This window comes from Syngnathus typhle, linkage group LG2 (genome assembly GCF_033458585.1).
Source record: "Syngnathus typhle isolate RoL2023-S1 ecotype Sweden linkage group LG2, RoL_Styp_1.0, whole genome shotgun sequence".
In the NCBI taxonomy this organism is placed as follows: domain Eukaryota; kingdom Metazoa; phylum Chordata; class Actinopteri; order Syngnathiformes; family Syngnathidae; genus Syngnathus; species Syngnathus typhle.
The window spans coordinates 10528955-10546916 of record NC_083739.1 but is presented as its reverse complement, the minus strand read 5'-3'; the positions used below and the strand labels follow the sequence as shown (position 1 = coordinate 10546916).

The 17962-nt window shown below is 43.0% G+C and overlaps 1 protein-coding gene across 3 annotated transcripts; it reads left to right on the top strand.

The window, feature by feature from the left end:
- The first annotated feature begins 1553 nt into the window (after nt 1-1553).
- LOC133150495 (arf-GAP with coiled-coil, ANK repeat and PH domain-containing protein 3-like) lies at nt 1554-17725 on the top strand. 3 transcript variants are annotated; one of them, XM_061273051.1, is made up of 25 exons: nt 1554-1747; nt 6619-6676; nt 7468-7587; nt 7973-8026; nt 9095-9153; nt 9588-9771; nt 9860-9904; nt 9990-10085; nt 10389-10463; nt 10855-10866; nt 11029-11141; nt 11204-11255; nt 11328-11428; nt 11641-11752; nt 11908-12116; nt 12635-12704; nt 13056-13153; nt 13381-13598; nt 13854-13943; nt 14641-14730; nt 14956-15170; nt 15402-15511; nt 15725-15835; nt 16086-16147; nt 16888-17725. In XM_061273051.1, the coding sequence occupies exons 1-25, from the start codon at nt 1701-1703 to the stop codon at nt 16992-16994; spliced, it is 2508 nt and encodes an 835-aa protein (XP_061129035.1). In that variant the 5' UTR covers nt 1554-1700; the 3' UTR covers nt 16995-17725. The 3 variants fall into 3 exon arrangements, with proteins under 3 accessions (XP_061129035.1, XP_061129034.1, XP_061129037.1); XM_061273050.1 differs by having other exon boundaries at nt 13854-13945; nt 14634-14730; XM_061273053.1 differs by lacking the exon at nt 14641-14730.
- The last annotated feature ends 237 nt before the right edge of the window (nt 17726-17962 follow it).

Genomic DNA, 17962 nt, shown 5'->3' with positions numbered 1-17962 from the left:
GTAAATAAATTTTATTTTTCCATCCATCCATCACAAAAATTATCTTCACTTGCTTTGAGCTATTCCAGAAAACGGGTTGATCATTGCTTGGTCTAGATCAGGGGTAGGAGAGTTTGGTCCTAGGGAGCCGCTGTCCTGCCTGTTTATCAGTTCTCCTGACTGTAGCATACCTGATTCAAATAATTTACTCATCAGCAAGCGCTGTACAAGCGTGATAACAACCCTGGTGATTTAAATCAGGTTTGTGAAGGAGGGAAACTTCAAAAATAAGACAGAGGCTCACTAGGACCGGATTTGCCTTCTCCTGATCTAGATGTTCCACATATTACTCTTTGTTCAGAAAAATTGCCTGGGGGAAAAAAGCTAATGATGGAAATGTATGGAAATATGTGTTATAAATATATATATATAAATATGTTTTGTATTTTATATGTTCAGCCCTTTTTGCATGTAAAGATTCAGTAAGAGTCACTCTTTGCTCCTTAAGTGCCGTCTGATGTGAAAGATGTCAGTGCTGTCATTTCAGCAATAATTACGGTAGCGCATCTGCGCATCAGTTGTGTATCCACTGCGAGAATGAGCGAAATGCGCCCCCTTGCGCGTGTTCTGCGTTTAAGGAGGTGGAGCGGCGGCCCTGTCGCGGCTTACTAATGCACAGCATTGGCCACTAGGTGGCAGCATTGTTGCAGCAAAAGCATTTCAAAGGTCGACTGTTATGAAGGTAGATTGGGGTCAAAAGCTTACTTAAAAAAAGAAAATTTACAACTGAAATTAAACGTGTTGATCTTGAAACTTAAAAAAAAAAAAATATTCAAATGAAAAATACTTGTATGAAAAGTTTTCAAGTTGAAAATAGTTTTGCTTCGCTTTGGTAATTTTTTTGAATAAACTATTTATTTTCAGGTTTCACTGCCATTTTTTTTCAGTTGCATATTTTATATTTCCAGATTCAGTTTCAACTATCTATCTATCTATCTATCTATCTATCTATCTATCTATCTATCTATCTATCTATCTATCTATCTATCTATCTATCTATCTATCTATCTATCTATCTATCTATCTATCTATCTATCTATCTATCTATCTATCTATCTATCTATCTATCTATCTATCTATCTATCTATCTATCTATCTATCTATCTATCTATCTATCTATCTATCTATCTATCTATCTATCTATCTATCTATCTATCTATCTATCTATCTATCTATCTATCTCATCTGCTCAAGCGGCTTCAACGTGACGTCACCATTCATTCATCCCACGCTGAGAGGTGGTAAATTAGTGTGCTGCGTTCACGTATGACTTAGTAATATAGAAATGCCACTGTAAAACAGCAAGAATTCCGAGCCTCACATCGAAAGAAAGGTTGACGTTTAATAGACATTGCTTTGTTGTATCAGTGCCAGGTGATGTCATGCGTTGGTGGTCCAATGTCTATGCCCAGACACAATCCATTCGTCACCGTTTGGCATACATCATAGAGAGTTTGAATGTCAGAGCTCAGCTGGAGGACTGTGAACGCCCCATACTGCTGGGGCGTGTGTCCTTGGCTCCTCAAGCTCAGTCGGCGGGAGCGAAGTGGCTTGAAAACAAGGCTGCCAAAAGAAGCCAGCGAGCTGAACCGAACTGAACGGACCACCGGGACATGCCCTGCATCTTGTGAGGACGAATAACAGCCCACCGGGAAGCCAAGATGACGGTGGATTTTGAAGAGTGTGTCAAAGATTCGCCCCGCTTCAGGTGAGGGATGCATTTATTTGTTTGTCCCGGGCCGGACGGAGTTGACCATTTGGAAGAGAAATGAAGGTCGCCTCAAAACATAATCGGGTTTTCCGAGTTGGAGTTAGTTCAGAGCTTCCTAACCTTCATTGAAAATACATTTTACTTGTGAAGTAAGCTCCCCACACGCCACCAGACAAAATGTCCCAAAACGTATAGAATTGGGAGACAATTCAGGCACCAACGATTTGGAATTTGGCAGGAAAGAAGTTAATAAACCGTCACATAATTCGTCCAGCTCACCTATGAATGCAAGGCTTTTTTTTTTTTTTGCAAATATTTTATTTGTCATATCATATATTTTGCCATTTTACCCCGTTACACATACAAGTTAAAGAAGCTTATGTTGAATGCTTGTTTAATTTTAGTGTTACTTAAATTAAAAACCAAAGTATAGAATGGGAAAAAAACGTTTTTAAAACTTTATGGGATGTTTGCCAAAAAGATGAATAACTGATGACACGCCGACTTTTGAGTGCAATGGACGCTTTAAACGAGACGTATGCATCCTTTTTCAAACCCAGAGACTCTGGACTGTGGAGCACATGTGGTAACCACTACCGCACCGCGCTGCCCCAGCATCACACAACCTGTCCTCAAAAAAGATGAAGTGTCAAAAGCCTGGTGTGAAATGGCTGTTGTTCAAGAGCAAACACAAACACGGCAGCGTCCAATCAGAAGTGAGAGTTTATTTAAACACGTGGATGGAAGAACAAACGTCAACAATTTAGACCAACACTCCACGAGGTTAACTTTCCTTAACCCTATCCCCCCCCCCCAAACAAATGTCTGAGTCTTCACTTTGTGATGTCACAAAGTGAGGACCAACCAGTAATTGGCGATCACGTCACAGTCGCATGAAGTCGCACTCTCGCGCGAGTAAAAAAAAAACTGAAAATGGTGACACCCAAAAGCAAGTTAAAAAAAGGCAGATTCAATGTTGTAAACATATTTTTTCAAAATGAAGTTTGCTGGCAACCAATTCCGGATGGCCCCCGCCTATTCCCCAAATTAGACTGGGATAGACTTCAGCGCGTGACCCTCGTGAGGAGAAGCGGTTCAGAAAATGGAGAGATGGATGGAAACATTTTGTAGATATAAGCAACCAGCATGTGATAAACATAATGGATTTAGTTGTCCTTTAAGGCCATTTTATCCAGCTGCAGTGTGAAGTCAAAGGCGGGAAAATGATTGGTCTCAGCGGTCGCTCTCATCCAAAAGCCTCTTGTGGAAGGCCGTATTGCACGTGTCTCGCCATCTGCTTTCCATTTGTTCCACTTTCTGCACTCTTCTCACTCTCTCACTCTCTCTCTCGCTCTCTCCGTCCCTGCCTTTCTCTCTGTCCACTTCTTGTCTGTATGCGCCGGTGCAAGGGCAGATAACTAGTCCCGGCCCTCGACGAAACCGGGGCCGGGCCGGGAAATGCGTCAGCCTGCTGGAGTTTTCAAAGAAGAGGTCAATGTGAGGGGAGGACGTCGATGACGCTGACTGCCTTGTTCCAACAGCTCATTCTGAATCACAAACCAAAGGCACCAAAATTGTAAACAGCTTAAGAAAATACACCAATCAGCATTTTACGGTACATAGCTGGTTCCCCACCAAAATGAATGAGTTCATGTTCTAAAGTAGGCCTGGACAGACTTCTGTCGAAGGGCCTTCAGCACAGGTTTGCCCTTTTAGTTGTAATTGTATTCTACGTATTATTGAGCATATTCATTTCCGTGATTAATCAAATGCAACAGGTACAAATTCCCAATTTGTTTGTGTTCTAGTCCAGATCATCCACTTTGTGTTATGGATCTGCTGTTGGAGCGGTTGAGAAGCTCCCCGACTTCAATAAAGGGTTGCGTAGCTGGTCAGCCAACTCCGCACTCCAGCTCTGTCTGCCACTTGACCAACTCACTCTCACGCTTAAATCCAAACTCAAAGCGTTTCTATTGAACGTGTGTAAAAAGAAAAAAATGCTGTGAAACACAAGGAAGAGAAGTCATACAGAGAAATGGCTCTTCCATTACCTCTTGAACTTGCTGTCTCCATCATGGAAGATTCCATCCGGTTGTGCTTCCTGGTGACAGAGTCAGGGTCTGCGGAGGTACTTGCGCACTAGTCAGAACCATGCAGAATGGCTGATGGTCAAGGCTGATGGATGAGGATGACGTCAGGGCCCAACCGCTGACCTAGTAGAGGAAACACCCGCAGGAAAGCGCGGAGGAAGTGAGCACTCATCATGAGCGCACGTCATCCTCAGCTACCTCGAAGGTCTGCGTCAACTAGTCGGAACACGATGTTGTGATTTGTTTGTGGAATATGAATGAAACAGGCAAAATCCACCTTTATGTATCCATCTCAGGGGCGGCCATTTTGCCACTTGCTGTCGACTGAAAATGACATCACAGTTGCCAGGTCTCAGGTCACAACAAATCATGACTGGCCGTGACTGGTTTGACCAGAGATCTTGCAACTGTGTTGTAAAAGACAATTTGTGGAATGAGTTCCACTTTAACTATGAGCCAAATGGGAATTGTGTGTGTGTGGGGGGGGGAAATATGAGGTTGAATTTGAAGGCCGTACTTCCCAGTTCTGGTTTGCTCTCATGTTGATGTTTGCAAATTCAAACAAAGATGTTCCTTGGCTGTAATCGAAGCCGTTCCACCTCAGCAGCAGCTCGCAGACAGGAAAGCGCTGCTTGCATGCTTCACACGTCTGCTATGTCGCTCTGCTGCGAGCCAAGCTGCGTGCTTAGCCAGCAAAAATGCCGGGAAGACTTCCCAGCTCGCCGGGACTCGCTTGAGTGTACGAGGGACGGTCACTTAGGGAATTCAGCTATGTCTCCATAATGCCAGACGGTTGCAGGAAATAAAGGTGCTGCGTGCAGTCTGAAGGCTTTGGTCTGTCTTCTTAATGGAACCGTGTTTACAATATGGAATTGAAGAAGAATGCTGAATATTCTGCTCAGGATGTTTCAGTCCTGCTCTGAAACACAGTGAACTATTTCTAGGAGACATTAACACTGACATTTTTGTGTTGTATCCAAATAGTCGTGTCTCGTAATGAGGAAATTGAAATAACCAAGTCCAGCTTTACTTTTGCTACGACTGAAAACATCTTTTAGAGTGAATGAGCCGCTTTCAAGGTCTTTTTAGCGCACATTAGCATTAGCTTTTGTCATTTTCTCCTTCTGTTATCTAGGTTATCTCATTCCATTCTTCTGTTTCGCTCTCATTTCTCCCTCATTTATTGTCTCTTTTTTTCATTCCATTCTTCTCATTCTTTTCTCTCATTGTTGTAGCTAATTCTTCCTTTTCTCCTGCTCTTTTTATAGGCCCACTTTCTTCTCTCTAATCTCTTTCTTGCGCTTTCATTTTTTTCCTCTTTCTTTTCTGCCTCTATTCCTTTTCTCTCTTGCTCTCATTCATTTTTTCAATTCCTTTTCTGTCTTTCTTCTCTTCCTTTACTTCTCTGTCTCGTTTCTTGTCTGTGTGGCGATCAGGGGTATTTATGCTTGGCCATGTCATGCACCATTCAAGTGTGATTCAGTGGCACGGCGATGAAATCCCGTGAATGCAATTTAATTTCTATCGGCGATGGCTTAAAGTGTGTGTTTGGGAGATAGCCTGTGGTGGTATTGCCAAAGGTAAACAGGAAGGAATTGAGATTTGTTTTGAGAAAAAGATTAGTGTCATAACAGCAACAACAGTTCTAACACTCTGGGTTTTGCTTCTGTTAGTACAACCGAGCTGCAAACATGTGGAAATGGTCAAATATCCAGCCCACAGGTTGTCAGCAAGAAATATGTGCTGTATAATTGTTGATTTTTGAGCTATTTTGACCAAAGCCTCCCATAAACATGTTAGTAAGACACTTGGGAACTCTTGAATTCTCGGGGAAAAAAAATGCATAATATCTCTTTTTCGAACTTCTCTGGGGTCATTGTTGTATGAAAAGAAAAAAAAGACACGTATTGATTTTCTTCGGTCGCAGCCAACATTCCACTGTTTCTGTAGACTTTGGATTCCCGACGGTGGGAGAAATGCCACGTTGCACAAATTTAATGTTTTATTTGAGTCTTCCCATGGAAGAGTATTCGTATTTACAAGACGGGAATCGTCAGCTTGTATTAGACGTATTAAGATACTATGAGCCCGGCCAGCATGAGAACTGTCATATACCACCATGGGAGGAAAATACTGAAATGATTGGTTGCAAAAGCTACAATTTGACTACATGTTCCTCTACCAGCCTGCCTACCTAATGTACCTATCCAACATACCATCTGGTTGTGTGACAAACTCAATGTGGTCGGACTCGCCCCTCACGAGCCCATCAGGGACCTCTGCAGCCCATATAGCTGCGGTTGCCATGTCAACGGGTCCTGGGGGCACCATGCGCTTCAATTATTGGGGGGAAGTGGGGCTGGGTGCAATGACACAGGACAGCGGGGGGGGGTTATAGCTTCGGGGTGGTGAATACTTTCAACAGCTGTCCCACAAAGTGGATCAACAACTCTCACTATTGACTAAAAAGACTAGAAAGAGTCATGTGTACTTTACATGTGCTGTATGAGGACAAATTGACAACCTAATCAAAGTTCTGGAAAACCCTGATCAAGTCCTTTAATTTGCTTAATGACTTGATAGATGATGTGTTGCAATGTGATATTTGTTAATGTAACGCTGCTATTTGTGATCTTTATAAATCAGGCCCGTAGAGGCAACTGCTAATGGTAGCTGCTACTGCTACATTTAGCTTTAATAATGGCTAAGCCCCCGTAATGGAACACAAAATCTAAACATGAATTTATATGGACGACTTGTCTTGCTTTTGTGTTTTAGGGCAAATATCGAGGAAGTGGAGACAGAGGTTGTGGAGATTGAGGCAAAACTCGATAAGGTAAGAGCATCGTTGTCAACCCATCTTTTGCAACATGACGCTAATGCAGTGGCTTGTGGGAAATTAACCCTTCCAGAAAGCTGGAAAGGGTGACGAAAATTGTCACACACTTAATTAAGGCCCAGAATAGTCTGAAAAAGTTGGACCCATCCCCACCAGACAAATAGATGGTGCACAATCATGGGACATTTTGACATTCTGATCATGAGTGGAGCGTGGTCGTGACATTTCATGATGCTCCTTAAAACGCAAGACTCTGAAGTCATCTTGAAAAAACATCAGCCCTGAAATAACAGTTTCATCATTTCCCAACATTAAATTTGGTATTTTTGAGAAGCCATGCTTGAACAAACACAGAAAGTCTGCCATTTGGTTTTCTTTTCCACGGACCATTTGTGGAGCTTTGTCCACTTTTTGCCAAATGTTAACCACTAATAGTCAACAGAGTTGTGACCTTAAATTGAGAGTTTTCATCATTCCCTGTGGGTGGAGAATGGTGGCCAAGTTTGATGACTTAGCGTAAAACAGGAAACTCTAAAACTCCACAACGTCAGCTGAACCAAACATCATAAAAATTCACCTCCCCTAGTTTGATAACTGGCCTTCCTAAATCCTCAGGTCAGCTCAACCTAGCGTCTTAAAAAAATTCAGCCCCTGAAGCACGTTTGACTTAGCAATGTGAAACTTGGTGGGCATGTCTTTCATGAAGAGACCCACAAAAAAAAAAATGTTGAAATGAGTTTTTGACATTGTAACGTATCTTTCAACTTGTGTCCTTTTTGTATACTCAGTTGGTGAAGCTCTGTGGCGGCATGATAGATGCGGGGAAGGCGTACGTCAGTGCCAACAAAATTTTCATCAGTGGCATCCGGGATCTGTCGCAGCAGTGCAAGAAGGATGAAATGATCTCGGTGAGATTTGGTGGGAGTGGATCAGCCTTGTTTTGTTTTGTCTGAGTCTTGTATGAGGCGCCTGGCTTTCGAGTTAAATCATTCTGCCTCATATTAAAGGCCCCCAGCAACAATTTGCGGGACATTTTTAAATTTAAAAGTGTTACCATGTGTTAGAATCAATTTCAAAATATGATTCAAGTCAGTTCATACACAGGCTAAAAATTATAGCAGTTTTTTGTAGGAACACTAAAATTAGCCTATTTTCAGTGTTCCTGCCCAGCCTGATTCTCAGCCAGTTGATCTTCTCATTTTATTTTAGCAGGAGTGTTTATTTTCAGACAAACAGCACATGTTCCGAACATGATTTTTTTCCCCCTTCCTCTTTGCATTCTATTCTTGGCAGGAGTGCCTGGAAAAGTGCAGCGAAAGTCTTCAGGAAATCATCAACTACCACATAGTAAGCATCACTAAAAGGCACTTCATTTTCATTCCAAAAGAAGCATCAGCCTCATCAAGGGCTGCAAAAGGAGCCATATTGTGCATTTTCTTCACAATTCAAAATCGTCCCCAAAGACCAAGTGTTGGTTGGTTGTAACAGATAAAGAGAATTTTCCTGTTCATCTCCTTGTTCCTTTGCTGATACAAGAAAAAAAGATTGTTTGGTATCAGGAGAAATATTTCATAAGTCTTTGTAAGGGTCGAACTTGGTTTTGACAACTGATTAAAATGGGGAATCAAATTTTTGTGGAAAAAATGGCGAGGTAACACGTTCAGGCCGTATCACCAAAGTACTACCCCCCCCCCCCCCCCCAACACAGTCACTAGTGCTTGACTTTCAGCAGCGTGTGGTCACATCGGGACACCACCGCAGCCACAGGTTTATTTCCGCATCCCTGCTGTACTTCTGTGGGACAAACACGCACAAAATTATTATTTTCAAGCTCAGGTCAACTTAAAGTCACCTCCATCTATTTTTAAATGAAGTCTTAGTTGTTGGATCAGACTGCATGTGGATTACATATAATATTAAATGGTCACACAGCTAGAGATGGATTCACGTCCGGCCTCTCCCTGCACGCCGTCCACTCCTCCACCCTACCCGCCCGGATGACCTATTTAGCGGGAATGCTGTAGGAACCTCCGAGCATGTGCTCCCAGTGTGAAATGGAAGCCTCTTGGATTCAAAGCATTCAAGAAAAGGCGGCGTTATTGTGTGGGGCGGGAAAAAAAAGAAAAGGCCACATTCCTCCTCCATTCATTTTTGCCAACTGACTTTAATCTGCATGTGAAAGTGCCCTTCGTCACTCTCTTTCGGTACATTGATGCATTGCATTGGATTTGGCTTGGAAGCGGGAGATTTCATTCAGTTTCATTTGAAATGTTAATAATAATCAATTTGGCTGGCCGGCTAGGCTCCACCTCATCCGTGACGCAACTGAAAAGAAACACTTAACAAAATGGTGTGATGCCTTTTTTGTCAACTTTTAATGATCTGGTTTTACAGTTTTTGTTGCTTTTGTTGCAGGTGCTTTTCGATCAAGCTCAGCATTCAGTCAAGCAACAGTTGCATCACTTTGTCAAAGAGTGAGTTCATTTTGCACAAGCCTGTATCGTACTGTATGTGTGTCAACACAGCAAATGTTCTACCCTGTATTATGTTGATTTTTTTTTTTTTTTTTAATTGACCTATTGTGCAAAATCTTCCACGGTGATAGCTGACATTCTTCAAATTCCACAACAAATAACAAATTACAGTACACGACATCAACTGAGAACACTGCTTGAAATTACTCTTTTGAGACACCGTGCTCAAAAGTCAGCCAGATTCCTGGCAAGCAGCAGCTTATTCCCATACGGTCAAGAATCTGAAGAGGAGATAAAATTTGCATTTTCCATGGTGGAGGCAGCACTTGCTCAAGCCCCCCACCAAGCTGAATTAAATTCTAAGAAAAAAAGTCGCTATAAAAAAAAAAATGCATTCAAAAGTAACTTTTTTCCCATCCATTTTAAATCTGTAGGGATGTACGCAAGTTCAAGGAGACCAAAAAGCACTTTGAGCGCATGCGTGAGGACATGGAGATTGCGCAGGTGAAGAATGCGCAGGCACCCAGGAACAAAGCTCACGAGGTGGAGGAAGCTACTTGCGCGCTCAGCGTTGCGCGAAAGTGCTTCCGCCACCTGGCCTTGGACTACGTTCTGCAGGTGGGTACTTGGGCCTGTGCCTAAGTTAAATGTGCCTGTGTTTTGATATCAAATACGTACATGTCGTGCCTTCTCCTTCTCCCTGCAGATCAATGTTCTCCAGGCCAAAAAGAAATTTGAGATCTTGGATGCAGTAAGTCTTGTTTAAATTCCAAACAGACATTAGACTGTATAAATAAATATACATACGCTGTATATGTATGTCTGCCCCCCTCCAGATGCTGTCCTTCATGCATGCCCAGTACTCCTTGTTCCAACAAGGCTACAAGCGCCTGGAAGAGGTGGACCCCTACATGAAGAAGTTGGCAACAGAGGTGAGCAAAGCATTGATTGCCTTGAGCAAATCAAGGGCAGTAAGCTTGATATTAGGCCATTTTGTCTTTTCTTTACGGTGTTATTTAGCAGCTTGGTGATAAAGCACTGATATAAACCATGCTTTTTTTTTTTTTGGTCTGCTTTTTTTTCACATGGTAACAAAAGATGTTTGTGACATGCGCTCAGCAGTCAATTGGGGTGGTGTGAGTCGTGCCTCCTTCGCAACTGGCTAATTTTAGTGAGACGAGAACAAACAACAAATTTGACTTGTGACTCATAAAGTAGCTTTGCCTTCCTTTCAGTTGGATCAGCTGGTGATCGACTCGGCCATGGAGAAGAGAGAGCTGGAGCACAAGCACGCAACCATCCAGCAGAGGGTGAGTCGGTTCATGTCAAGTGTTCCCATTGCTGTGAATTGATGCCAACTAGATGGCTTGCCAATCGACTACCGGCTGAACGAACCAGACAAATTGTTAGAATGAGTACTTCTATATAATTCTGACCTCTTCGGATTCTCCAACTGATCCAAAATGCAGCTGCCTGAGAACTGAGTAGAACGAGCGGAAGAGATCCTATTTCTCCAGCGCATGCTTCACTGCACTAGCTACCTGTTAATTTGGAATTGGTTTTCTTGGTGGTCAAAATGAGGTTGAAAAGATCACCTTTCTCCATTGCTAGCCTCACTGTAAAATTCCACAAGATTGTTTTGATTACTGTTAATGTGCTTCTCATGTTCTTTCTTTCTCTGTCTGCTTTTCCTTCTCTCAGACGCTTATGCAGGTGAGTCATCTCCAAATTATAAACAAAATCCACACATGAGGAGGGAATCCTACTTCCGATTCCTGGCAATTTGCTCGGAGGGAATGTTTGACAACGTGTGGCGATTCTTGACATTCCCGTTTGTGGTTCATGGAGATGTTTGCCGCCCCCCGGCTCTCTCAGGACTTTGCCTACGACGACTCCAAGGCAGAGTTCAATCTAGACTCTCCCAGCGGCGTGGTGATGGAAGGATACTTGTTCAAGAGGGCCAGCAATACCTTCAAGACGTGGAACAGGTGGGATAAAGGTCTTCTGAGTCTCACTGGAGGTGGTCTAATGTTTCCTTTATACCTTCCAGACGCTGGTTCTCCATCCAGAGCAGTCAGCTGGTTTACCAGAAGAAGCTCAAGGCAAGCAGATTTTTAATTGTTCAGTCCTGACAAACATGGTCGAGTCTCACCGGGAGCTTTGTCTGTGGGCAGGACTCTCTGACGGTGGTGGTGGATGACCTCCGCCTGTGTTCCGTCAAACCCTGCGAGGACATCGAAAGGAGATTCTGCTTCGAAGTAGTCTCCCCGACCAAGTAAGAGTTTGTATTTACTGTGTTGACTATTGAGTAGAACTAGGAGCTATAGTTCGCCGTACGTGCTTAACTTTATCAGCTCTCTTTAGAGTCTAAAATCACAAGTTTACAATTTGAGCTGGTTCAAAAGTCTTAAATACTGCATAGAACTAAAAGATAGGTCATATTTTTCATGTCACACTTCCGCTTGACTGTGTGCTTTTTCTCATCAGGAGCTGCATGCTGCAGGCCGAGTCAGAGAAGTTGAGACAAGCTTGGATTCAGGCGGTCCAGGCCAGCATTGCCTCGGCCTACAGGGAGAGTCCTGACAGCCTCCGCAGCGAGGCCAGTCACACTCTTTACATCCCTTTACTTACAATACAGTGGATCCCGTGAAAATCTGTGCGGAACTGTCAACCATTGAAATGCAATGATTTTTTTTTAATTAAATATATATATTTTTTTAAAAACACTGATTAATTGTTTCGGGTGTCGTATAGCATCTGGACAGAGCTGCCTCACCATCCACCAGCAGCATCGACTCAGCCAACGAGTCGCGAGAGCATGGAAGCCGCGGCGAGGGCATCTTGCAGAGGATCCTTGGCCTCCCTGGCAACCAGCAGTGCTGCGATTGCGGTCAGGCCGATCCTCGTTGGGCATCCATCAATCTGGGGATCCTGCTGTGCATCGAGTGCTCCGGCATTCACAGGTCTTTTTATTGAACATTCTGAATGATTTTATTTTTCACACTTAAAACAGGTGGGCGGATTTGTCTCAAACCAATGGCTAAGAAGTCTTTTAGCTATGACGTAACGCTCGAAAATGGCAAACCTTTGCGCGCCGAGCTGCCGAGTCATGGGCAGAGCAATTTGATGCGAAGGGCTCGCTAGCAGACACGTTTTCCGCTTAAGTCAGATAACTAAAGAATGGCTTAGATGTTAAATTTCACACTTGATGGGTAAGCTGGCACTCCAAAATACATATGTCCCCTTTAAAGTGCTGGCCAGCTTTTGAATATTCATGTTGCGTCCTCCAAGTCACAGAGGAGACAACGTGGCATGGCCCGTTGCCGGGATACCGGCCGCTGCATGTGCGGAACTTGAGAGGATTAGCATCACATTAGGATCAGCGTAGTGCCAAGTGTCATTCTTCCAAGTGATTGACTAATGTCCGTTGGCGTCGCCACCAACTTGTCTTACTGAATTGTCGCTTTGTGTCTGGTTCCAGAAGTCTCGGCGTTCACTGCTCCAAAGTGCGATCGCTCACGCTGGACTTGTGGGAACCCGAGTTATTAAAGGTGAAACATTGAGCAACGAGCGTGACTGTAAAGGAGTAGCGCAACGTTCAACAACTTCATGAAAATAAGCTAACCAGACTGAACACACACACAGTGTATAATATACCATATCAATACACTAAAGGTATTGTGCATATACAGTATATTAATATAAGTATAGAAGAAGGTAATGGTATGATTTCAATATTTTTTTCAATTTTGTTTTAAAAAGTGCCCGCTGGGCTTCTAACTTTGTTGCCGAGTTAAAACAAATGAGTAAAAAGCAAATGAAAAAAACGTTCTGTACCATTGAAAATGTCAAAAGGATAATCGTCACGGCGATGATTGATGTCTGCTAATTTTGCCTCACAGTTGATGTGTGAGCTAGGCAACGGTGTTGTCAAGCACATCTATGAGGGCTCGTATCAGGAAGGACAAGGTGTGAGGAAAGCCACGGCATCCAGTTGCAGGTAGGAGAGTCGATTCCTAAATTCAGGCCAGAACAATCTGCAGCTTGCGCATCAGGTTTTCAAGTTAGACTTTTCAATAAAACGTACGTATTTTTAATCAAATTGTGATTACATTTTTTAATAAATGTCCACTTTTTTTACTTTAATTGATCATTTAACTAGTTGCATGTCAAACATTGCTTATAAAATGGAAGCAAAAACAGCTCAAAGCCACAATGATCTTCCAGGCAGGAGAAGGAGGCTTGGATTAAGGCCAAGTATGTGGAGAAAAGGTTTGTCAAGAAGATGATTGCTGCGTCGAGTCTTGTTAATGGCGACAGGAAGTCAACGCGGCGCTGGACCGTCCAGAAGTGTCGCAGGCACAACAGCGCTACCACGGTACCAAAGACACGGCGGCGGTGCCGACAGGATCTCCGGAGCGCTTCCCCGGCCAGCCTTTCCTCAGGTTCCTGCTCATCATCAGCATTGTTAGCAGTTAACTCATGCCTGTAGAACTGATAAATAGATTTTATTGTTTAGTCCTTGCTGTATCGATTGGATAACACTGATGGCTAGATGAAAAAACTCAAATTGGCTCTACTTAGTAGGAGACCTACTCAATGTGGGACTACACTAACAGTGTGCAATCAGGATTTGATTCCCTTACCCTCCCTACAAGTTATGTTCTTGTTTGACATTTCTTGTTTTGACTCCTTTTCAGCGTCTGCCAAGTCTCGACGAGAGTCCTTGTTTTGCCCCGATGAGCTGGACTCCCTTTTCTCCTATTTCCACACCGGATCTGGACCTCGAAGTAAGTCGTGTGAAGTGCTATGGAAAAAGTATTTGGCCCCTTCCTGATTTCTGTGTTTGGAACTTTTTGGACGGTGTTTTTTGACGACTGTTGGCGTCAGAGATGGACATCGTCCTCATTCCCAGAGTTTCCGTCCCTGAGTCACACGTAGATGTCGCACACCTGACATCTAGCCAAATAAATAAAACTGTTGTATACCTTAAAACTGTTGTATACCTTTTGATACCACGGACTGCAATGACATGTCCCATATTGTTTTTGTTTCAATGATCACCCCGCTGTGCGCTGTTTTTATTTTATTTGTCTTTATTTGGCTGCGTGTTTCCGTGCGCAGTACCTGCTTGTAACGTGGAAATTATGTTCTCGAAAGACTAACTGGGCCCACGTGGGCCAGGCACAGAAACTCAGGGATGGAGAATTGATGGCCACTCCTTACACAATGCGGTGTGAAAAATAAACTTAAACGCCCAACCTCCGATCCACAACTTTTTTTGAACAGCTTTCAACACTGAAGCGCTGCCTACCTTTTGGTTTTGCCATGATTTTACTTTGATTTTTGTGTAGACGGCTTCAAAAGAGCACAGAAAATGTATATGTGCCATTAAGTACTGCCATGTGGCAGTTGTAAGAGCGCATGAACGATAAGTGTCCACTGTACTCTAACTTGTCCATGTTGTGGCATTACTTGGTCCGCCAGGCCTCAGCAGCGACAGCGGTTTGGGGAGCACCGACGGAAGCACTGACTTTCTGGTGACGGGGTCAGTGGTGGACAGCGTGACCGAGGAAGGTGCGTCCGTGTCAGAGACTGGGACTCCACTCACTGCAACTTGAACTTCTCGCGACTTTACTTGACTTACTCGAAACTCGGGATATTGGACTCAGGATTTGAAGTGCTCGAGACTTGAAAGATAAGACTTGAGACCAGCACGTGACTTAAGCCTATCTGCTGTCCACGCCATTGGCTCACATCAACGATCAAACAAACTTCAACTCTGTTGCTGCATTTCCTCAGAGAGCGAGGCGTCCGAAGACTCGAGCGGCGAGGCCGAGCATGACGCGTCGGACCCAGAGGACGGCAGGTACCTCCACCCTGGGGCGCTCCTGTACCGAGCAGCCAAGGCTCGCAACCTGCCCGTCATGGCCGAAGCGCTGGCGCACGGCGCTGACGTCAACATGGTTAACAAGGATGACGAAGAGAAGACACCACTCATACAGGCTGTGATTGGGGTGCGTACTCACTGCAACTACTTTATTTTTTGTCCACATCATGGAGTTAAGTCATACTATACTTTACTAGTTAAGTAATACTATACTTTACTAGTAATACTTTTTTTTAGCAATCGCTGAAGATTCCACAAAATGAAATGCAAATTTGTCAGTCGCAAATTGGTGTGTGTTCAATGTATTTATTGTTGTATCTGTAATTCTTTGTAAAAGTCTGTCATGCATTGATTGAAGGGTTCCTTGTTAGCCTGCGAGTTCCTGCTCCAAAACGCCGCTGATGTCAATCAAAGAGATGCTAGAGGGCGGGGCCCTCTGCATCACGCCACCTACCTGGGCCACACGGGGTGAGTCTGCATTACCTGACAAAACATAAAACACACAACGTAATGTAATGTTAAGACAACAGAAATCCATAGTTCTCCACCCAAAACTTTCCATCCATCATACATATCTAACAATCATGGCATAATGCAACAATGTGTACGACACAGAAGGGGAAAAAAAGATTTTGCTTCTCCTGGCTGTTCATTCACCTCTGCTTGCTTGTGTGCTTTCAGGCAGGTGTGTTTATTCCTCAAAAGAGGCGCCGCCCAGAATGATGGCGATGAGGATGGCCACGACCCGTTGAGCATCGCGGTGCAGCAAGCCAACGCTGACATCGTCACCCTGTAAGCTTTTGTTTGAAGCAACTCTTCTTACAAGATTTTAATGAGCTGTAATGAATAGAAGCATGAAAGCTGCAAGCAGCTCATAACCAGATTTCCGTTTATTTTATTCAGTAATTGGTTAATCAGTATATACATAAATAATTATAACACTGCTCAACAAATTTTAGTCTATTTTTTAAGCAGTCCAGCAGTTTAAAAAAAAAAAAAAAAACAGCCTTCAACCACTAAAGTTTCTGTCGTTGTCGTTCAGGTTGCGTCTGGCCAGGATGAACGAGGAGATGCGCGCGTCGGAGGGAGGCTTCGCCCAAGCAGGTCAGGGCATCGAGCGCTAATAGAAGCAATGCATTCGCTACTTTAGTTCTTTGCATATCGCACAGTGCTATGGTGCTGAGGTCAGACCAGAGCAGGGCTCACCAACCTTTTTGATACTGAGATCAACTTCTTTAGTACTGATTAATGTAAAGGGCTATCAGTTTGATACACACTGCTGAAATAACACATTTGCTGGAATTACCTTTGCGTCTGATATTATTACAGTCCGTAGTCCTCAGGGTCACCATTTTGAGTGTTCTGGGCTCCTGATTCTACAGAGCAGCATAGAGATGAGCTTTTGGTAATGAGCTGTATTGTTGCGCAGAACCGTAAAACTGTTTGCCCAAATATCTTTTAATTTTAAGAAAGTCGTTTGTGTTTCGAGAAATGAGACAAACCCACAGAGAAAAACTGTAATGCAGTTTACTGAGGAGTTGTGACTAATGTCTGCGCTTACAGGAAACAGTGTGTGGACTGTCCTGACTGGTATACAATGAAAGGAAACTGTTCTGTTTCACACACAGTCAGAGGGGTTCATTGTTTATTTTTAATTGAGCCTGGGAGCACTAACTGACCACAAAAGATGCAGTGTCGTTGGACTGAGCTGTTGCCGTGACGACCGTTCAGTGCTGAAAAAAGGCTTTGCTGCCCATTACCATATCAAAACATCCTTCCTCTGCACCCCAACCCGCCCTTGTCCAATATTAACATCCTCATCCTCGGCTGTGGTTCTCCTTCAGGAGATGCCACGTACCTGGACATCTTTCGAGAGTTCTCGCACATGGCTTCCCACAATCCCGAGAAGTTGAAGAGGAGGAGCGTGCACTTCAGGCACTCCTTCAGGTAGTCAAGCCAGGGGACAAGTTGGACAAAAGCAAAAATGTTTTTCCCTCTACTTCTTTTTATTTCACTTTTTACTTTGTGTTTTATTGTGTCCAAGAGGATTAGCAGGTCTTATCCTTACATGGACTTTTTTTCCCCCAAAAACACCAAGCACATGCTTTCTTGCACCCTGAATTTTGAAACCAAGCAAAAGTACAGTATAGTACTGTATCCTTCAAAATCAGTCGTATTCTGTGCAGCATACCCAGAAGACGTTTTTTTTTTTTCCAAAGGACACATCCCCCAAACTAATCAATCAAACATCACAACCAAATGCCATAGGAATTGCAAAGTTGCTTATTTCAGAAAAAAAACGTTGAGCTTTGGGAGAACGAGTTTTCCAAGAACAAACAAAAAATGTCAATCTTACGAGAATAAATTTGTATTTTTCTGAGCTAGTCGTAATATTAAAACAAGTGCAGTGCAAGTGTAACAAGGAAAGAAAGTCTTTAATTGTGGACAGTGAGTAAATTTAAAAATAAAAATACCACTATTCTCATTAGACCTTTAGGTAAGAAAAAAATATGCTGTTTTATTTATTTTTTTAAATATATGCTGAAACATTACAACACTATAAAATTATTCATTGGCGTGGTAAATTTCTGGAACGTTCCCTGTAAATTCCCACTGCTGTGAACCATTGTGCCATTTGAAATGATGAGATGCAATAAAATGTCAGTAAGGTTGGGAAACTCCTCTTGTATCTTGTCATACCTTTTTTCAAGGTTCTACTGGAGGTTCAAGGTTTCACTTAATTTGTCTCCTTAAGGAGAAAATTGTCTTGGGTCATATTATTATTATTATTATTATTATTATTATAAGCTTGATGGCATTATTGCAAATGGTTATGCCATCAAATATTAAATGTTATTAACTTGAAGTTAATTTAATGTTTATTCCAATCCTTTTGCTCACTTGAGAAGTGGATGGCAT